This window comes from Vespa crabro, chromosome 1, assembly GCF_910589235.1.
Source record: "Vespa crabro chromosome 1, iyVesCrab1.2, whole genome shotgun sequence".
In the NCBI taxonomy this organism is placed as follows: Eukaryota; Metazoa; Arthropoda; class Insecta; order Hymenoptera; family Vespidae; genus Vespa; species Vespa crabro.
In genome coordinates this window covers 511,582-534,662 of record NC_060955.1, presented here as the reverse complement: position 1 = coordinate 534,662, position 23,081 = coordinate 511,582, and the positions used below count along the sequence as shown (strand labels likewise).

General features: G+C 42.3%; 1 protein-coding gene across 3 annotated transcripts in view; it reads left to right on the top strand.

Annotated features, from left to right (window-relative positions):
* The window catches only part of LOC124432027 (caskin-1), a 38,681-nt gene that overhangs the window by 2,172 nt on the left and 13,428 nt on the right, over positions 1 to 23,081 (top strand). Inside the window, exons 1-2 of one of the 3 annotated variants that reach the window (XM_046980524.1) lie at positions 875 to 2,385; positions 20,900 to 21,937. The exons of 1 other annotated variant lie outside the window; for it this stretch is intronic. In XM_046980524.1, the coding sequence (XP_046836480.1) occupies positions 21,595 to 21,937 (343 nt within the window). In that variant the 5' untranslated portion in view covers positions 875 to 2,385; positions 20,900 to 21,594. Of the gene's footprint in view, positions 1 to 874; positions 2,386 to 20,899; positions 21,938 to 23,081 lie in introns of those variants that run through there. One more of the 3 variants, XM_046980541.1, reaches the window with a different exon arrangement.

Below are 23,081 nucleotides of genomic sequence, written 5' to 3'. Positions count from 1 at the left end.
CGCTTGGGAAAAATACAGATGCCATACAAAGCTTTCGAAAGTTTACATTTCATATTTTACCGATACCCACTTTTTCTTTCCCTTTTTTTTTTTTTTTTTTTTTTCTATCTCCGGTGATTTATTTGGAAAAAAATTCGCCGACAATTCGCCTGAAGTATGTGCTTACGTTCATTTTAATAATCGGAGTAATTCGACTTTGTTAATATCGATTGATATAAGTAAAAGCGATCGACGAAGGCAATCGTCGATTTTTCTCTCCTTTCGATTGTATACCTTAACGAGTTTTCACTTTCCCTTAATAGAATCGAGTTAAAACCTAGTACACACACGTTAGAGGAGATTTGCGAGTCGTACTTTTAGCAATACGACGTGTCCTTTGTTCGCTCATGTAATTCAAGCTTGGAATACTTAACGATACAAGAATCGTGTATCACGATAGGCCATCTTAAAGTCATCGAACGGTTTTCTCATTACGTATTCTCGATGCAGGCGTAGGTAGTCGCACGTGGAGTCATCGGATATTGCAGCCTCCTCCATCTCGAAGAAATTAAACAGAGAGCTGATGGTAAAAATATATACGAGAAGATCGATGAGCCGGTTTTTTTTTTATCGCTAAGAAGGGCGTAATTTGTGAGAAATTAAAAGCACGATATATATCGCGTTGAAATATTTAGAACGACGTACTCCGCTATACGTATTACGGGAGGAGAAAAAGAGAGAGAATTTGTATTCTATTTCTTCATTTTGTACAGCGTTATCTAATCTGCTCTATTTACTTTTCGTATCTCGGTCGTACAAATCCTTGAGGGACCGCGACCACTCCATTGTTGATTCAGTACGGTGCACGCACTCGTAGATTATACATTTCGTAACGGATCTCCGATTTCGAACTTTCGTTCTTCGAAAGAACGAAAAGCGGAGAGCGAATGGACAAATTTTTACAACTGGAAGAAACTATTAAATCCAAAAAAGAAAGGATGGTGTTTGTTTCGTAGAATATAAAATAATAAGTAGGAATTTGAAATAAGCGCGCGCGGCTGGTCGTGCGATGAGGGCGCGACCGTTCATTGGAGTAGATGCGAGCGCGACTAGCGGCGGCGATTGGTAGCTCGACGCTTGGTCTACGATAACCGCAGTCGGCGGCTTCGCGTCTGCGTTCGTCGTTCGTGCTCGTAAAAGAAGAGCGATCACGAGTTTCTTCCGCGTCCGTAGCGCGCCGCAAGCACAGACGCGAAACCGAAACGAGGAAGAGAGTACGTGTTGGCGAAGTAGTCGCGGTCGTTAACCGCGAGTATGTCTTCTTCGTCGTTGTCATTATTGTTTTCACCGATAATCACATTTCCTTTATCGTCCTCGCGATCGATAAAGATATTTCGACGTTCGACGTAGCGATCGAAGTGAAGTGAAGTCTAAAAGGAAAGGGAGAGCGAGCGAGCGAGCGAGCGAGAGAAAGAGAGATAGAGAGAGAGAGAGAGAGAGAGAGAGAGAGAGAGAGAGATACAATAACGGAAACGAGGAAGAGAGATCGGAGAATCGCGCGCGCGCGCGCGTGCTCTCTATACCACGAAGAAGAGGAAAGGGAAGGTACGAGTCGGTCGGTGGTGGTGACGACGCGTCTCGAGCGACGTCCTTCGCGAGGACACTCGGCGGCGGCGGCGTCGTCGTCGTCGTCGTAGTAGTAGTAGTAGTAGTAGTAATCATCATAATAATAATGGTAGTAGTAATAGTAGAATAATAGTACTAGTAGCCCGCTGGTATAACATAATTTTAAAGACAGGAGAACAAGAGAAGAGAAGAGGAGTTTCTCGCTGTCGAAGCGGAATCATCGCACGTTCGAATCTCTCTCTTTCTCTCTGTCTTTCTCAATCTCTCTTTCGTTGACGGAGCAATGGCGCGGGGCTTTAGCTGCCGCGAAGAAATGACGACGTGTGCGCGCTTATCGGATGTCGATTATCATCGGTGATCGGTCGTCGTTGGCGAAAAACTCTTCTCCTCTTCCTTCTCCTTTGGTATGGTGTTAGCGACGAGGGAAAAGATTCGCGCGGAAGAACACCGCAGGTCGGACGAGCATCATCCTCCTCGTCATTACTGTCAGCAACAGCAGCGACAGCAGGAGCGTCAGCGTAGATCAGCCTATCACCAGCAGTGCTACAGACGCTTGCGGAAGAACGAATACGAGGACGAAGAGGACGAAGGTGACGACGGCGACGACGACGACGACGGCGGTGGTGGCGGCGGCGGCGGCAGCAGCAGCAGCAGCAGCAGCAGCAGCAGCAGCAGCGGTGACGGTGACGGAGGCGGTAACAGTGGCAGCAGCGACGACGGTTGTTGTTCTTGGATACGAGCCGTGGTATCGTGGTGAAGCCGTCATGAGACGTATCAGCGGTAAGCCGATTCGATTTCACTACGGACGCGACTCCCGAAAGAGGAAAAGAAGAATCTTTTCTCAACGATTATATCGATCTTCGGTTCGAATGATCGAGTACGATTTAGCGCGTTGCGTCCCAATATTCCCTTTTTCGGGAAGGTATAGGAGCCAACGTAGCCTTAACGTAGAACGCTCGAAAGGAGAGGGAGGGGAATTAGAAGACGGCCGGTGAAATCGGCTTTCTAGTTCGAGCGCGTTCGAAGGATAAGCGAGAGAGAGAGAGAGAGAGAGAGAGAGAGAGAGAGAGAGAGAGAAAGACGGTTTCGAGCGAAAAACGCGCTCCAACTCGAACTGTCACTCGTCCTTCGACTTTTAGCGTTTCTGCTATTATCGTTGCCCGTTGACTTCGAGACGAGTCATTCGGATATTATACGATAAGTTAAGAGTTTTCTCTCAGGACAAAGAATCCTTTTTCATTCTCGAGAACTTTGCATAAACTTTTTAGGGCCTCCTGCAAATTATTTTTCCCAGAGCATCGATCCGTCCTCTCTCTCTACTCTTTCTCTTTCGAAACAGCGGCGCCGCGTTTTCTCTCTTTTCGATTTCAAGTATCCTTCTTTTCGTTTACCCGCATCAACGTCACGATACGACTCTAGGAGGAGTGTACGTGACTCTCTCGAGACTGAGAAACTCGAGCGCGATTGCGAACGAAACGTTCTTCTTTTCTTACCGACTTGTTGTTTAAAAGCGCTTTGAATATCAACGACTCGTCGAGTCCCACTATAGTGGTTCTCATTCACGGGGATCTTCCTTTTTTTTTTTTTTTTAGTTTAAACGTCGCTACCACTTATATTTCCTCTTTTTATTTTCTTTTTTACCCTTGTTTCACCCTTTTTTCGTTTCGTTTCTTTTTTCGTCGCAGCAATTAAGGAAACGACTCGCTTTAATCGAGGTGCTGTGTGTTTTCCTTTTCTCTCTCTTTTTTTTCTTCGTTTTTTTCTTTTTATTATTTTTCTTTCCTTCTCTCGCGAGGTAGAGAGAGAGAGAGAGAGAGAGAGAGCGAGCAAAAAGAAGAAGAAATTATATACGCGTCACTACTTCCGAATGCAAATCCTTTTCTTCAATAACCCTCGACGCGCTTTTCATCGGGCAGAAACAGAGAGGCGTGCTCGCCTTCGGATTATCCCGCTGGTGGGCGAGCTCCCGTTAAAAAGCTCTGCCAAAGAAGGAAAAAACTAAGATGAAGTAAAGAAGAAGAAAAGGAAAAAGAAGGAGCAGCGAGAAAAACAAAGTCCATCTCTCTCTTTCTCTTCTCGCTGGTTCTTTCACTTGGTACATATTTTATTAAATCCTCTCGTATCAATATCGAATATTAATTTGCTCTCAGCTGATATCGAGCGCTACTTTCTCGTCCAACGGGAAATTATTTCATAATATAACTTGTTTATTTTCGTTTCTCCGTCGTATACGTAGTATTTTGTCACGCGGAGTTTTGAAATCGGTGCACGTAGTTTTCTCTATATATAGGAACGAGTTAAAAGATGCATGAAAGGAGGAAAAAAGGAAGAAAGAGAGAGAGAGAGAGAGAGAGAGAGAGAAAAGAAGAAAGGAAAAAAAAAACAGAAACGAAGGTCGAGGAGTCTACGACGTAGCGTTCCCTCGCGACATTCCATTCTCGATTACGCGAAAGCTCGTGTGTCGCTCGTATATCCTCTTTTACTACTATAGCCCAGTGAGAACGCCAATTTGCTTCGTTCATTTTTATTTTCTTTTTTTATGTTATTTTGTTTTGTTTTCTTTTTTCTTTTTTTTCTCCTCCGCTCTCTCTCTCTCTCTCTCTCGACTTCCTGACCGCTTTTAAATCGCGACAATATCGCGAACCGCAGGAACAATGAATCGTTCGAATCGCCTCGCCGTCCGAACCCAACAATGACCAATCGCAATTTCGCAAATGCTCCCTCGATATTATCCTTTCGATATTATCGATATGCTGTTGCTCGGTCTCTACGACGTTCGTTGTGACATTTAAGAAAATTCGCAAAAGATCGTGCACTCGCGAAATCGGCATCTGCGGCCAACGAGCGCGCCTTGCAACAGCCTTGAGAGAATTCCTCCGTACGATATTCTCGTTCTACGAATCGTTTTACGAATCGTTCTACGAATCGTTTTTCTATCCACTTATATTCTTCTCTCTCTTTCTCTCTCCTATTTTTCTCATGATCGTAACAATGACAATGACAACGATATCCTTCTCCCTCGTTCATTTGCTCGTAAACTCCTTAGAGTTGTCGTTCAAGTCGAAGTCGTAAATTAGAACGAATCTTCTCTCTCTCTCTCTCTCTCTCCCTTTCTCTCTCGTTTTCTTTTTCTTAATGCACCGTCGTAAACTCTACGAGCTTCGAAAGGTTTTGTACGATAATAACTCTCGTATTCTTGTTAAATAAATGTAATAGTTATACTTCCTTTCGATACGGGATTGAAATCAAAATGTGCAAAAGAAAAAGTCAAATTGTAAAAAAAAAAAAAAAAAGGAAAAGAAAAGGAAGAGAAAAAACGAAAAACCAATATCGACTTCGTTTTCGCGCTTTCAAGAACGTTTTCTCTTTTCTCTCCGTTTATCCTGGCATTCTATTTTTCATACTCCTCTTTTTTTTTATTCTCCCTTTTTTTTTCCTTCCTCCACTCCCGGTCTTCTTCCATTCTCTCTTTTCGCCGCATTCACCGGTGCAAAATCAGCGGAGTCTGATATACGAGTACCTCTCTTGGATCGAGCCCAGCGTTGAATTGCTTGAAATCCACTGATGAACTCGACGTGTTTGCAGCTCACGTTCGCTCGAATGTGGAATGGAAACGATCTCTCTCTCTCTCTCTCTCTCTCTGGCTATCGAATTATGCGCATTGTTTGATTTATATAACGTTCGCGACGATACGAGTTTACACTTTGATGCCACATTATATACTCTGCCGTACTTAATCTGCAACTCCATTAGTCGATCGATTTTTCAACGATAACATTGTTGAGACCGTTCAACGAAAGTGGACGAATAAAAAAAAAAAGATTGAAGTCCGTTATTATCGGATGGCGATAGGGTGAGGAGAGAGATATGCAATAATGAATTTATTACGTAAACTTATACATTTAATACAAGTTATTTTCAAGAAAAATGCGTTAACGAGAATGATAAATAGATAATTATTAATCCATTAATCATGGGAAAAGGACATCAGGAAGATCCTTGATAAAAGAATAAATATGTTATTTGTTTTTAAGAAAGTATTATATTTCTAGATATTCTTCGTTTAAGGATTCAATAATTTTCGCGTCTTCGTTCGTAACGTAAATTTTATTTTCAATCAAAATTGAATCAGACACATCTTTTCTTTTTTCTATCAAATATTTTCTTTATTATTAACAGGTTAATAAACGAGTTGAGAGTAAGAGGAGGAACAGAAAGGTACTTGGAAGGATTTGGAAGATAAAAAGACTGAGAGAAATAAGATCCTTACGATACAAGATTGTTTTGTGTATTTCGTGTGTCAAAGTCCGCGTTTAACTAATCGTTATCATAAATTCACACCGACTTTCATTTGATTTTATCTGATGGAAAGCACGTTTGTATACGTACATGTGTATATATATATATATATATATATATATATATATATATATATATATATATATGTTCCATCCGAGTCCATTTTCCTCTTTCCTTATCTCGAGGAAAATCGACCGAACTAGGGACGATTCTCCTTGTCTCAGGTAGTCTACTTTAGGTCCCTTTTACAAATGGACGTTCCATCACTTTCTTTGAGAGCGAACACGCGTGATATATCCTTAATAATGATTAATTCAAGGAAAGGATACATGCGATTTATCTCAAACTAATGACCCCATTTTTTTGCCTCACTATTTACCTAGTATCGATAATAGAAAAAGGTAAAAAAATGTTTACCTGAGAATATCAAGAAAATGATATTGTTTTATTTCCGACTTATACGTATTATACTTATAAATTTACAAATTTGACGTATCATAATGTTCATGCTACCGTCGTCGTCGTTGTCGTCGTTATAATTTTTCTATAATAATAATATGGCCTTTGTTCCATTTATATTTTTGAACTCGCGTTTCGAGGGCGGATATTACATGCATATGTGTATATATGTGTATGCGTATAAGAAAGTGAGAGAGAAGCACGCACGTTCGATTCGCCAGTTCGATTTTTATTTCGTCCTATAGACCTCGGAACTTGTGACCCTAAACGGTCGCGCGGCTCCTATAGACACGTCCTTGGAACGGCCTAGTCCTTTGTTCGATCTATGGGACAAAGGAGTCGTGTGGAAAAAGGGACGGCGTCAGAAACGCATGGCGGCGTGCAGGATTACGACGGACGCCACAACTTTGCAACGCTCGACACGACGACGACGACGACGACGACGACGACGACACAACGACGAAGAGAAGCGAGTGAGCACGCACGCACTTACTCACTCACTCGTTTACTTACTTACTCACGCACAAGCTATGTGCGCGCGAGCGAGCTAACATGCGGCGAGTATAGTAGTACGTCAAGAGAATTCGTGGTCACGTATGCCGCGTCGCTTCCCTACCGTGAAGAACGTGTGTACTCGGCTTAACAGAATTTCAAGCTACCTTTCGTAATACGACCATTTGTACTCTCTTTGCGTCTCTTCTATCTTACCTTTTCTTCTTTTTTTCTTCCCCTCCCCCCGACCCCCTTTATTTTCTCCCTGTCCATGTCTTTCTTTCTTTCTTTCTTTCTTTCTTTCTTTCTTTCTTTTCTTCGCGTTGTACAGGGTATATAAAAAGGTTTTTGAGAAAACGGAATAAAGCTTGGAGTATCATTCACGTCGCGAGTCGGTGCGCGGCTCTTGCACTTTGCAAAAGACGCCGAAGGAAGGCACCTGTTGCTAGCAGCCTCGTCGTTGAAACAAACAGGAATACATCAACTTGTCGAGTTTTCGTGGAAAAAATAAAAAGAGAAAAAAATAATTATGCGAGAGTACCTCCTCTCTCTCCCTCTATATATATGTATATATATATATATATATATATATATATACATACATACATGTGTGTGTGTGTGTGTGTTCGCTCGGAGTCACCGGTTCAAGGTCACCATTCGTTCCATTCCGTTCCGTTCCATTCCGCTTCTTTCCTTCGTTCGGCCTATTGCCGATCTCCGAGCGAGCCTTCTCGTTAGATACGAGATATCTCCCAATGGAATTACAGCTTTTGTGTTCGATCGTAAGCGATCATAGATTAGCATGGCTACTGCTGCTGCTGCTGCTGCTGCTGTTGTTGTTGCCGACGACTATACGGCAATGTGCGGTTCATTTTTGCGGTCGCGATTAAATGAGCGTGTAATCGATGCGTTTACTGCTAACTTAGTTGCTCGACGATCGACCACAAGACCTGACTCTATTTCCTAGTTTAGGCTCGAGAGCCTCTCATTATCTCCTTTGCCGTGTACGCTCGAATATAACGCGAATGTATGTACCAAAGTACTAATCCTCGTTAATCGCATATCACATATATTCTTGCGTCGTCTCCGCAATGCGATTCCAGTAAGATTGTTTTTATTAGTTCTCGACTGGATCTAAAATCCTATGCCGCATCACATTTTTTATTATCTACATATATATATATATATATATACCTGTGTATATTATCTATGTACTTTCGTCTTTAGTCTCATAAAGTCGAGAACTTAAAGAAGGGGACTACTTGGGGGTCATACAAGTACCGTTGCTAGCTCACGTACCATTACATACGTACTCTATGACGAGTCGTATTTTTATCAGCTTGTATATCAAATAAATTTCATCGACTATGCACACAGACGTTATCTCGCGAGTTTCGCTTTATCGACGTTGACGTCTAGGCTAGAAAGAAGAGGGAGTGGGGGGGGGAAGAGAAAGAGAGAGAGAACGGGCTACGTTGTAGGTAAACGCCGGCTGCTGACACTGGCATTTGGCACGAAACTCAAAGAAAGTGCCACGTTACATCGGGAAGCCGTCCTCGTCTTCCTCGTCGTTCCCTCTATTCTTCTTTTTTTTTCCTCTATTCCCCCCTTTTCATACTTCAATACACTACGTATATTGTAAATGCATACACACACACACACACACACACACACACACACGTATATACAAATACTAATACATATATACATACGTTGTCCTCGACGAGAACATACTCCTCCGAGTCTCTTCGAGCTTCTATTTAGATTGTCCGGATTCTACGGATAATTCTCTCTCGTTCCTTCAGTCAAACTAGCTGGGAAGCCAAGAATCCTTGAAATTCCGCGGATCCTTTGTCGACGCGGTGCAGTTTATCGCGTGGCGTTCTCTTTTGAGAACGTGCTTATATACGTTCTCGCGCTTATTCTCTTAAATACGCGCGTGACGATAGTCCCGCGTTCAGAGTCACTCTTATTTTTCTTCCCGATTTCTTTAGACAGGGTAGCGACCTTCCATCGTTTCTCTTGAAACAATCTTCTTCTCCTCCTCCTCCCGCGAAACTGTATACGAGCGAGAAACGTTCGCTCTCCATCGGCACTTTATCGCTCGTGATGTTTTGCAACGAAATAGAATCGCATCAAGTTACAAGTTGAGGATAACAAAGACGTCATTTCAAATGTGCTGGAAATGAAAAAGTTCGCATTTTATGTAATCACGTTTCAACGGGGACAAATTACGAAAAATATCAAGTCAAAAAGAAAGTAATATTATTTTTAAAGTAATGAAGAACTAATACAGAGGCTGTATGTGCGATGGGAACGTTAATGCCAATGTGACGTGAAATTAGATTTTAAATGCATTGCATATATAAAAGGCTTGTTAAATATGTACGTGTATCAGACGTCAATACGGAATGAACGTGTGCGATGGAATATAACTCTCTAACGTGCTTACGTTTGTTAATGTTCGAAATTAAATCAAAATACGACGTAGTTATAACATCGTAGTTTTTAATTTCTCTTCAAGATTTCATAGATTAAACTTAGTCTACGTTAGAAACTTGGATGCAAATAAGATTAGTAGCTTATTTCAATTTCCGATAGGTCAGGCTTGAAAGTAATATAAGCTGGTAGTGGTGACTGCTTATGTACTCTACTATGTGAAAGGTTTATTTTTCTTTTGGATTTTTTCATCAAATATCATACCTACCGTGCGATTCCATCGATCCGTATTAGTTACCCCGATCTCGCGAAACTATTTTCAGAGAAAAACGGAGGAAATACTGCGCGCGCGCGTGCGTGCGTGCGTGTATGTATGCGTGTGTGTGTGTGATAGAGAGAGAGAGAGTTCCGGGTAAATGTAGTCACCGACATTAACAAAGTCTGTTTGAAACGGTCTACGTGTAGTTTGCAGGATCCTTTAACGTCAGAGGAAAAGGTCGCGAAAGAATTCGCGAGTCGTGTTACGAGCGAGTAACCAAGATCTCACGGTAATTAATTTTCACGGAACTTTGTTTCCAGGCGTCCTTCAACGATAAGCGATCTTGTAGGAATTTCTATTTGCATATGTTACACGCATCATCGTTCGTATCTCCTACGTATACCGCATAACGATTTCTATCGTCATATCCTATGATTTAAGTATTTAACTTGCCTCATAAATAATAATGTACATTCTTTTCTTTTCTATTTTCTTTTATTGTTTTTATGTATTTACGCGAGACGCTCTATAATCGATTTTTCAGGCAAGGTCTTATCAATGTCGACTTTTTTGAACGATATCCAAAGCATTAAGAGTGTCAACTTTCGTTCAGCAAGATAATTCGCGTCGTGTACTTGGAGGCTCAAAAGGAAACGATCGATTTGATGTAATTGAATAACTCATACTTTAGGTGCTTGTTTATGACACTCATGTATGCTAAAGTAGCTCGTCGTTTAAAGCAATTCGTAGTCTTACGCTTTTGCGCTCGTTCTCGCGCGACCTATCATTCTCTCTCTCTCTCTCTTAATTTTTCTCATGCTAGCTGATGAGATCATTTTGTTCTGTATTGGCTTCCTTCCGATCACGCGACCGTCTCTTATCGCAGCTGACTCCGTTGTTGGAATAAGCTTGAAACAATTGAAGAGCTAGCGTGTAACGTAAAATTGACCTACGCCATTGCTTCCTTCCATCTGCATCGTCGTGTCGCCGCCGCCGCCGCCGTCGCCGTCGCCGCTGCCACCGCCGCCGCTGCTGCTGCCATCGATGCTGATCAACGATGGTTTGGTGCACGGTTACACACGTAGTAACACGACTAGGGTGGTGGGATTCGTAACGCCATTGGCTTCGCGGTTTGGTCTTTTTCTTCTTCAATTTTTGTTTTCTCCCTTCGTTGAGAATTTCTTTGAAAAAGCTTACAAACTAGAGAGTAGGGAAGCAATGTCAGCGCTAACAGTGCTCAACACTTGCAACAGTAATAGTAATAATAATAATAATAATAATAATAATAATAATAATAATAATAATAAAGATAATAACAACAACAACAACAACAACGACGAAAACAGACGAGGAAGAAGAGAGCGAGAGAAGAATAAAAAGAGAGAGAAAGAGCCGGATGGCTAGCGTGGGTTGGTCCAGGTAATCCGAGAGTTCGCCACGTTACCCGAAACGTGCTCGCGACGTTGCCACGTTCTCTCTTGTTTACACGAGAGCCAGTCCGCGTGAGCGGCAACGTTGAAACTCCCTCTCGACCTCGCCCTCCGCCCTTCCATTCCTCCTCCTTCACCCTCGCGTCCTCCGCCCTTCGTCTCGCTGCGCCCTAGGCTACGAACCGTTCGAAGAGCGTTGCCCCTCTTCTCCTTCCCTCGTTCGTTCGTTCGTTCGTTCGTTCGTCGTTCGTTCGTTCGTTCGTCGTTCGTTCGTTCGTTCGTTCGTTCGTTCGTTCGTTCGACCGACCCTATCCCCACCCTTCGAAAGCCCATACTATGCGTTCCTCTCTTTATCCACGTGTCTCTCTGCGCCGGGAACTCTGTTCGTACAGAGGGGCGAATCGAGAAATGGCGGACGAAAAAAGATAAGACGTTGTGTCTCTTTGCCTACTACTACTATTACTATTCTACTACTAACCTAACACTACTATACTACTACCATCACTACTACCACTACTCCTTCTCTTCAGTTTGTTTTTCTAGTTCATCGTTGGCCGAATCACGACTATCACCAAGCGATAGATAAATATACCGAATCATCGAGTTATCCAATTTGTATAATTCTGTCATTTTCACAAGACATTCGATTTTCCATCGTATTGTTTTTGTTTCTTCGGAATCCTACCTGCAACTCCTCGCAGGTAGATTTTAAAGAATCGATCGTTTTGAGAGATAGTCCTATAAACAAGAAAGCTTCCGAGGATTTCGGGTCTCAGGTAGAAGAGATGTTTCTTGCTTTCGTAGAATCTCGATTCTGTTTTTCTCTCCCTTTTTATATCTTGTATTTCGAAGTAGACCGTTCTAAGAGATTCGATCGCTGGTAACACAGCACGTTAATTCGAAATGTGTTTTATTGTCGATCGCGAATCATTGCGAACCGATGGCTAGTAATTAAGCGTCACCGGTAGTGGCCGTTAATTAGTCGTTTGATGGACTCCCGTAAATGTGGATTAGTAATTAAGAGCGCTGATTAACGCGAATTATTTGTTGTCGATGTAGGCGATAAATGCGTGTTTTGCACGAACTTTCTAAGAGCTGGATAATTCTTAATTATGATATGTAAGGTAAACGATAAACAGATCTTTTAATTAATCGTTACGATTCAAGTTCATCGTCGGAAGAAAAAGATCGAGAGATGAAAAAAGAGATCGCGATATTTCTTGTGCTTTTGCGAACTATTATAGAAACACTTTTGATGCCTTGTGCGTCAATATCTCTATACCATAATTATTCGAGAGGAAGCTTGTTATTGTTAATCATCTCCTTTGGAATATAAATAAGGAGAGAGAATCGATGTCTAATTACGATGTCGCCGGTAGATTTTACCTCATATCGTGAGACGTTTAATACTCGCCATAGACAACAGAAAGAAAGAGTGAGAGAAGGAGGGGGAGAAGGCGGTGTCGTATTTCTCTCACGCCACCGTCGTCTTTTGCAGGTTTAAAACGCGCCGAGGAGAGAAGCTCGGCAAATTACTCCTTCGCGCGGCTTCCTTCTTTCCGACTAAACTGGTCAATTAACCATCTACGAGAAAATATATATGTAGATAAATATATATATATATATATATGTATACATATATATACACACACACGTGAACGTGCGAAGGGGTTAACGCTTAGACTCGCCATAAAATTCTTTCGCTCGTTCGCAAAAGAAACGCATCGTTAATTAAACTTTTTCTCTTCTCCCGTTAGAAGAGATATTCTGTAAGATATCCATTAGCGCGATTATCCTCGAGAGATTCTTGGGAGTAGAATCGAAGCGTCGCTCATGCCGATAAGCGCCGATGCATCGTCGTCGCTGGCGTAATCGCTCGATGTGTTTCCAGCGTAGCTGTTATCGAGAAGGTATGGGTGAGAGAGGGGGAGAGAGAGAGAGAGAGAGAGAGATGGCTAATCCACCGATCCGTTGAAAGATTCGCGTGGCAGTAATTCTCTCGCCATTGTGCCCGTTCGTCATGGTTCATTTTCCGTCGTATACCGGGCAAAGCCAGCGGTATGTAGTAATATGTATACCTATCCATGTTGGTATAGAATATGCACGCTCGTCGATGCCAGCTGTGCTAGATATATCGATTTTCAGATTGGACCGCGTTCTCCGCCTCCCATATTTGGTCGTATTGCCGCTCTCCCTAATTACACGGAAATATTTTTCTATTCTACTCGGTATTTTGATGATTAGAAACGTGCATTCTCTCTTGCCCGGTATTATACCAGTATTACGATGAAACGATCAAACGATGAAACCGTACGATTTCGCGATAATTCATGAAAGAAGTTCTTTTACCGAGGATAAACGATAAATCGATGGTTCGTGTAAACGATCGTTCGATTCCTCCTCGTGTCCCTTCTGTCGTTGGTGGTATCGATAAAAATCAGATCGATCGCAATACGAGCTAAGGCGAACGATCGTGGATTTACGCCATCGCGATGAAGGTGACGAGTTACAAGCTGACATACTTTTCCCTTGTCTCGTAAGCGTTTCGTGGACGCGAGGCCGTTATTCCCGATTATCTCCCCGTTACCGGTGATTACCGATCTGACGAGTTCGTCGTTATTTCTCACGTTTAAGGCCGAGACACGCTGCTGCGTCTAAGTTGTCCGTTCAATCGGAGCACAGCAGGATTTTCACTCGTAATCCTAATGGCTGTAATATATTATTTATATTCATGTACATATATCTATCTATATATATATATATATATATATTCGCGAGAGCAAAAAGGAAGATTATATTCAGGCAAACTCGTAGTACCTGCGCACCGCGATTTTATAAATAATTCCATTATTTAGGATTTTTTATAAAATCCTATTTCCTCTTCTTCGTCGTCGCTTTTTTTTTGCTCTTCTCGTCGACGCTATACTATAACGATCGTCGTACTCGAGGATCGTCGGTAGAATGCGCTGACTGAGATGTCAGTGGCTACCACTTAAGAGCCGGGTCCTTCAAGGTTGTTGTCAATCGGCTCATCGAACGGAACCTAAACCGGAAACCGAAAAAAACGAAATTCCTGCTCGAACTGGACCCCGAACCGGTTTCATGCAACAATGTAAAGCCGGACTTGGCGATATTATTGTGGTCGTTATGGTCCGCGACGAAATGGACTGAATTAGTTTATTATTCGGTTAATTATCGGTAATCGTTGAATTGAATTGGAAAATAAAATTCAAAGGGCCTCTTACGTTATATAGAAAGAGAATGCCGTCGTCTAGTAGATAGGTATATCATTGGACGTAAAGAAAATTAGCGTGAAAAATCGATCGGATCGATAATATTTTGTAAAAGCTAGAAGGAAAATTATCGTCGGTAATCTGTTAAACGCGAAGGCTCTTGCCTCTCAGACGAGGGAGATATGAAGGGAAGAGGGAAATTATCGATCATAATTGCGGCGAAGGAGTGGACGGGGGGAGAGGAGAGCCATCGTGGTTCGTCCTTGACGAGGATCTACCTCGACGATCGTCCACCCCGATGCATTATGCAAATTTCTCTCTAGTCCGGCTCCGAGAGCTCCTCCGTTTCTCTTTTTCTTCTTTGGCTCGTCGAGCGGTCGTAGTGTTCGCGCGTCTCAACCGCAGGGACTGGCTGCAGCAGTTTCGAAAACAAAAACCGTATACTCACTTCTCACGATGGCACGTGCTCTGAGATCCCTCTTTCTCTGTGTTTCTTTCGCGAACAAAAATACGGCTTCTTCCTCGGTCCCTCCTCCATCTCTTTCCAAGCTTTATCTTATTTCTTTTCGATTTCCACAGCATCCAGCAGTATCTCTCTCTCTCTTTCTATACACACACATATATATATATATATATATATATATATATATATATATATATCTGTATATCTTTTTGTCTCTGTTTGTGCAACGAGAGAGAAGGAAGACTGAAAATAAATAAGGAAAAAAAAAACGTTGAGACTTTTCACGCTTTATTTAGTCAATAGCATTAAAAGGACTTTAACGTTTGGTTAACGTATAGGTTGGACGTATTATCGAGATTCGGCGTACACGTTTTCAGTAGAGGGAACTTCTTCCTCGTTGCTCCTTGTAAACGAGTTTCTCGGGGCGTCGGCGTCGTAGGCGTTCGATTTTCTCTTCATCGAGAGTTAGTTAGCCTTACGGAGTAAGGAAGAGCGTGCTGCGTTCCGCTCGAACGCGAACGCGAGTTCGCGATAGTCGCGTTGAATAATAATTCGAACGTTCGACGGTAGGTAACGTCTCTCTCGATTGATCTTTAATTCCGGCTTTGATTTGATTTTGCAATAAATCAGAGAGACAATCACAGGCAGAGAGAGAGAGAGAGAGAGAGGGAGAGGGGGGGGATGCAAATGCTACTTAAGCAAAGAGCTCAACGCAAGCTTATATTCATGCTTTTGACTCTCCTTTGCCGCAAATTTCATTATACAAATTTACCGCGTCACTTCCTCGTTTCGTGCCATCCAAGAGGACAAAATGAATAACCTGCCTCTTGTCATTAGAAGACTTCCTTTTGATCCGTTTCGCATTTCTACTCTCGAACGAAGGTACTTCTAATACCTAAGTGTGAAATTTTTCATTTCTGGTTAACATCAATGAGAGGAAGAGAGGAGAGCTAAGGATTAGTAGACACGCGATTGTGACATAGAAGGACATGAAACGCAGGAAATAGGGGAAAAAAGGAAAACAAAACAAAGCGAAACGAAACAAAACAAAAGGAAAAGAAAAGAAATAAATATTCCGGTCATTTCGAAACGAGAACGACAAGGTACGTGGACAAGAGGGTTGGAGTGGTTCGACTTGCGTGAACGTGATGGAGAAAATAATTTTGAAGGAGGAGGAAAGAAAAGAGGATAAGGATGGAGGGGAGAAAACCACATACGCGTTTAACTCGAACAAGCAATAAGAGCACGAGTCCGTAACTACGGGTGACTTTTCTCTCTCTCTCTCTCTCTCTCTCTCTTTCGCACACTCTCTTTTTCTGCACAGAATTCACCGTCATTTACATAAGAGTCGTAGCAGAAAATGCGGAGGAAGGATCGACGCGTATCGTGACGGTTTATATCTATATATATATATATATATATATATATATAAAATTTTTTTTTCTCTCCTCCTTTCTTCCTCTCTTTATCGAAACGAGGTAAACCTGTTCCTTAGCTTCGTTTTTTCGAAGGCGGTATCTCGATTAACAAAGAGATTCGTTATTTTATATCACGATCGGTATCGTCGTCGTCGTCGTCGTCGACGTCGGCGACGTAACGATTCGGTCGGTTTAAAAATATATCGAGAAGTACGGAGGAACGAACGGCGATGAGCGTTTCGACGAACGGAGAAGTAAATTGCAAGAGAAGCCGAGGCAATTGAATCGGCCTCGTGTATGAAGAGAGAGCTAAAGAAAAAGAGAGAAAAAGGGATAGACGCGAGGCAGACATAGAGAAAATGAGATAGAAAGAGAGGGAGAAAAAAAGATAGAGGAAGATAGCAAACGTAACTGGCTTGGAAAAAGTTCATTTAAAAAGAGCTCGCTGGCTCGTTTCTTCGATACGACGAATCGTTCTAATTCCACTTGGCTTCCTTCGCTGACTTCTTTTCTCTCCTTTTCTTTTCTTTTCTTTTCTTTTCTTTTCTTTTCTTTTCTTTTCTTTTCTTTTCTTTTTCCTTTTTTCCCCTCCTCCCTTTTCGTTCCCTTCTTTGCTTCTCCACTTCGCCCTTCTGAAGGATCATAAAGTAGTTGATGTTAACTCCTCATAATGAGGATGATCGCGGCATTTTAATTGGCCACCGCGTCCGCTCGCTCTCTTTCGCGCTTTCCTTGCTTATCATCCCCGCGGAGTATCGCCTTGGGCATTTTTTTTCCTCGAATAGAGCGATCTTACTTCTCCGCCAGTATATTTTCCCTTTTTTTCTTTTTTGCAATCGTGACAAAGGCCACGCGAAACAATAACGCGGAAAACGCCCCAGGCGCGGGCACTCGCCTGTAATTCTTAACAAACTCTTAAACGTGCGTTCTTCTATCTCTCTTATTTCTTCTCTCTCTTTTTTCTCTTTTTTCTTTTCTTTTTTTTCGCGATGACAGCACGAAGAAGAGTAGTAGTAACAGTCCGATGGAAAACAGTTCTGCTCGGCGGGACTCGGTTTCTCTATTTTATCTTTTCTTTTTATTTCATTTCCTATTCTTTTTTTCATTTTTTATTTTTTTCTTCTTTTTTTTATATTTTTTTTTTCTTTTTCAAGAAGCCGGGGAAAACAATTAAAAACACGTACAGAGGGTATTCGATTTTAATTAAAAACGTTGGCTTCCTATTGATTACGTTATATCGTTATTAATTTTATCTATAGATATAGACGTACGATCCGGATCCCATCTTTTAATTAATCCATATAAATACCAATGAAATAGCCAGCCTGGAAAATGTTTACGTGCGTATACGTATATATTTTTTTTACATACGGAACGATTCTCCCGAAACTTTTCATTTTTTGAACAAACATCCACATCTATACTTACATACATACATACATCATACATACATACATACATACATATATATACATATATATACACAGATATGTCTATTAATGTCAATCGAATTAAAAGGATAAATGTAATGCGATAAAAATTTCTCGAAAATATGACAAATTAGTCGTACATTACAACGTAATGAATAACAGATCACACTGTCGTAATTACGCGTTAGGAAGTATACATATATTTATAGATTGGGTTTGCGGCATTGCGTCAAAGCACATTCGAGAAAGGAAGTATTAACGGACGGCGTTGTTAATCGACGATATACAACATCGCGCTCAATTAATCAAAGGAAAAGCATCGAAACCGTTTCACGAACGGGCTTTATTATGATTGGTCACGCGCGTCTCTATATTAGTCGGATTAACATTTGCATCGGGTAATTGTCTTGCAAGCGTGACGCGCCTTACACGAGTAATATACCGGGTGGCTCGCTTAATCCATCACAAATTGCAACGAAGTTTCATTTTTCGAACGGAGATCGACCGCGTATCGTTGATATATCCAAGGATAATTATACTTAACAAAGTTCCCTTTCGAATCTTCCGAGCAATATTTTATTTCTTAATTAAACGTGTTTGATTCTTCAGATCGTACGGAATGTAAATACTTAATTGCATACACTTGCAATCGCATGTCAATTGGAAAAGGGAATATACGTACAACGAGAACGTCGAGTTTTTTTTTTTTCTTTTTTTTCTTTTTTTTTTTAATGCAGAAAGGAAACTTCACTCGACGAAGCGTTTTACCTTTTATCTTTGCATATCGTTTGAGATAAAAGAAGCGAATGCGAGCAATTAAAATGATAGTTTGTTGGCTTTCATGTGTCTGTGTCAAATATCTTTTAAATTCGTATTAACAACGAAAATAACGAGTCGCGTGATTTTCTTTTCGCTTAAATCGTTTTTTCGCACGGTTTGTCAAACGCGTCGTGGGAAGATAAAAAAAAAGTTGTAATAAAGTCGCGTACGTTGGTTACACGTAGGGTAGGAAATTTGTAACAGCGGCGTTAAACAACGCCGGAGAATGATCTCTTCGCACTCCGAGATAAAACGGAAGAAAAGTCTTTGGAAGCTAAAGGAGAACTCGACTATAATACGCGACTTGTCGTTCTTTGTCGCGATGTCGTTCGATATGGAAGTCACCGCAGAGTCGCATCCGCGAGCAGCTTACAAGGTAATTTCGTGTTTTAGCGCAGGGACAAAGGCTCTGCAGGTCGTAATAATGCAGAAATAGCCGCGGGTGTCTCTCTCGCGTGTAACTCTTAACGAACGTACGTGTGTCACGAGCAAAAGAGCGAGCGAGAGAGAGAGAGAGAGAGAGAGAGAGAGACCGAGAAAGCATATAGTACCTACGGTGCTTACGTGTACGTACATATGTATATACCTATGTAGCTACGATGCCGCGTGCCCTCGTGTACGAGATCGTTACTGCTTCGTTCCGCGAGAATCCTAGCTGGCACAGACTGGTTGCTTTGGCTTGTGTGTGCGTGCGAGGGCGGAGGTGAAAGCAGGAAGGCAAGGGGATGAGGAGAGAGAGAGAGAGAGGGCTAGGCCGTTGGAAGAGAGGAGTGGAAACTGAAAAGGGGGACAGGGCAGACAATGCATATCGAGCGGGAACATCCCTTGGCAGACTAATCCCCCTCCCTTCCCCATGCATCTCCTCCCTTCACCTTTCTTCGCTCCTCTCCTCTCTTCGCTCATCGTTTTCTACCCGTTTCTATCCTTTATTCGTAGCCGCGTTGCATTTCTTCCTTTTCTTCTCTTCTCTTTCTTCTCTTCTCTTCTCTTCTCTTCTCTTCTCTTCTCTTCTCTTCTCTTCTCTTATTTTCTCTTTGACTCCTCGCAAGAGCTCTCTCGATCTTCCTTACTTTTCTTTTAAAGAGACCCTACACACGTCGTCCTCGCCCTCGTGTTAGTCGTCGTCGTCGTCGTCGTTGTGTTTGCTTCTCCTCTTTTCCCCCTCCAAACTTTCTCTTTCTCTCTCTCTCTCTCTCTCTTTTCCTCTTTCTTTTTCTTTCTCTTGGCAACTTGCTATCCACGAACAGAACTTCTTTCTCGAGCTTTCGTTTACAACGGAAATCGAACCGAGCGACGAAACGGTGAAACGGAAGGTCTTTAGACGACGTCGAGGATCTACGATAGCCTGCGGAGAATGAAATTCTTACAATACGGCATTGCGAATATTTCAGGAACACAATACGGTATGTGATATATACTGGAGACGTTCTTGTTGTAGCTTTCAACCGGTTAGCTTATATCGCCCGTCGCCTGTGGAAATGGGAACGAGAGATTCTTCAAATTGAAGTAGTATTAATCGGGACTGGTCTATATAGGAAAGCAAGAATAGAGGATAGATGTAATCCTTCTCTGGTCGTTCCCGATCTTTGAATTAACCCGATAAAACCATTAGAAATTATTTTTTACTTTCTTACTTTTTAATACTTTCTTTATTATCGCTTATTATTAAGCGTGCCTTTATGATAAGTGACGACGATAAAATTTGAAGAAACTTTTCATCTCTTTATCCTTTATCCTGAATGATTGGAAATAATGAAAATAAATATGGATTAGCTAAGAGAGAAGAAAAAAAAAAAGAGAGAAGTAATAAAAAAAGAACTACGCGAACAACGTTCGCAAAACGTTCGCTCTACGAACGAATGACTCGTGTTTAATGTATCGAGTAACTGTGCGCCTGTGTTGGCGATATAGAAAGGAGGCGCTTAAATCGTTATCGACGACCTTTATTAATAACGAAAACGTCAGGCACTTTTTTGTAAACGACTTTCTTGCGAAATCGTTCGCCGCTGCCGGTCGTTCGATCAATGAAATCTCGTCGTCTGGACTTTTCCTGCTGCATAACGTTCTCTCTCTCTCTCTCTCTCTCTTTTTTTCTCTCTTTTTTTCTCTCTTTCCCTCTCCTCGACCCGCCTTTTTCCGTCCTCCTCTCGATATTTCCATACGCTGCGAGTCTCGATTCACATGTCGCGCTTTTTGAAACCCACGCGACCAAATGCAGGGGCGGCCCACGCCGCCGGTCTCTCGCCGGGAACTCGTTCACCCACCTTCGACCTCGCCCCTTTGCATTCGCCACCACTACTTGGCTAAAGGCTCGAATAGAAAGAGAGAGAGAAAGAGAGAGCGCGAGAGAGAGAGAGAGAGAGAGAGAGTGAAAGAAAAAGAAAGAAAGCGAGATAGCCGTGGCTATTCGGCGAACATTTCTGACAGTCTTTCTTATCCGGTTACCAGCGACGTTTCCAAAGATTCGAGCGTCTCTTTCACGTTCGATCGACCGCTACGAACGAAAGTAATACTTTTGGCTCGGCCTCGAATTACATTCGCGATTCTGTTCAGATTTCAGCTTCGCCTTGAAGAAACTTGGCAGCGAGGGAGAATTTCTTGTGTATTCGTGAATCATTAGCGATTACTTCATCGTGACTAGTGTATCCTACCCGTGAATTCGTAGCTTCTGCTAATTTTCACCGATGATCCATCTTCGCGCGAGGATTTAGCAAAGGAAAATAACTATCCGCGGGAAACGCGTCGTACGTTTTCGATCGTCTCGAGAGATCTTCTTCTTCTACGAAAGGTGCGAGAAGAGAAGCAGTATATCTCGAGTACGTTGCATCCGTAAAGATTTCTTCTTCTTCTTCTTCTTCTTCTTCTTCCGTATGCCTCTCGGAAACTGGTTGGTGAATCATTAGGTGCCGCGTTAACTGCATCGACCAATAAACTTAAGCTCCCTGTAGTCCGGTGGCAGACGCGAGTAGAGAAACTTATTGACTCTTGGACGTTAGCTTGGAGATCGTATCACCCAAGGAGAGACAAGTTTCCGGTCTATCGGTGATAGTGCTCGCAAAGATTTCGTTGTCTCCGTGAAAGGATAGACGTTCGATAAGGAAATGACGAACGACGACAATAAAATCATCGAGAGTCGATCGGGGTGACGGCGACAACTCGATAGAAAGTGTTGCGATAAAAAAAAAAAGAAAAAAAAAAGAAAGAAAGAAAAAAAAGCAAATCGTCGAGGATAAAATTAAATTCCAAGTATGGCGATCACGGCGGTTACGAGTTGCCTAGGGCCACCACCTTTGCCACCGGGCAAACGTTTCCTTCAAAAATCTTCAAAGAAACTCTCGTCTACGTATCGAAGCTTTCGCGATCCAGCGATGGAATCTTGGCTACCGAACGGAATAATCGAGAAAGCCGAAACGAAGCTGTGCCCTCGGGAACCACGAACACCCACGATCGGAACGTTCGCTAGCGGTAAACTCTTCAGAAGTCGTTCCGAGGGGAATCTCGGTACCCGTAAAACCGGCACGAATTTGGTCGCTACTCCGCTCGACAAGTGCATCAAAGCGATTTACGGCAGCTGGCGGAACCTCATGCACCGTAAGTGTCTCCTCTCTCTCTCTTTCTCTCTCTCTCTCTCTCTCTTTCTCTCTCTATTTCTCTCGCTTCGGTTCTGTCTTCTTTTTCTTAGGAGTAAATACTTACATACGGCACGAGTCGGCGACGTGGCTGACTGGCTGGCTGGCTAGCGAACGAGCGAGCTAGCTAGCTCGACTTGCCTCTGCCGTCTTGCCTGGACTCGAGATCGATGGAAAGCCGTTCGACGAGCCTGTTTATGGTTATGGAACGACGAGAGATGACGAACCCTGACCCTCCTTGTCCCGATAGCTGTGTCTCGATAGCAGTGTCTCGATAGCTGTCCGATACGCGTAACTCTCTGAGAACCCACGACGACTCGGAGATGGATAGTCTTTTCTTTATTATTTTCCTTGCGCGACTAATTGCTCACTGTTCGTTGGTCTATCGTCGATAAAATACAATCGACGAGATTGCGACTTCTTCGTGGAATCAGCATAGGGGAGATGGACGAGAGAAAGAAGAAATGAAGAGAGAGAGAGAGGGAGAGGGAGAGAGAGAGGGAGAGAGAGAGAGATGTCCATCCAAGACATTTTTTTTCTCTTTTTCCATATGAAAATCATTCTTTTGTTTTCTTCAATGTTAAGGAATAATACGTATTTACATTACAAATTACGCGATATATAGTATGACGACATTTTTTATTATCTTTTTATCCATTTGTAAAACGTACTGCTTCGGTCATAACGTCTATTGATTTCCATGCTCGTATAAAAGCAAAATAATGGAAAATGATAATAAACGAATAATCAAGGTCTCGTTCGACGCGCTATCGCATTAACAAAGTGAAAACTTTTGATCCGAATGTCCAACGATCGTGCCGCCATTCGTCGATAAAGCATTAAAACGTTCTCCAACGTATCGTACGTACGCGTTCGTATTCGTACGTAGGTACCTACGTACGTACCTACGAATACGAATGTACATATGTCCGATTCGTGAACACGCTCGGCGCAACCTGAAAGGTTGCGTTTAACGGCTTTTACAGAATGGAAATAAAAATGTGAATAGACGGAGACTCGCTTTTAATCGAGGAAAAGGGGAGTAGGTAATAGCGAAATACAGATAATATCCGAGTCTTCGTCCAAATCGGTTCGTTTTATCGGCG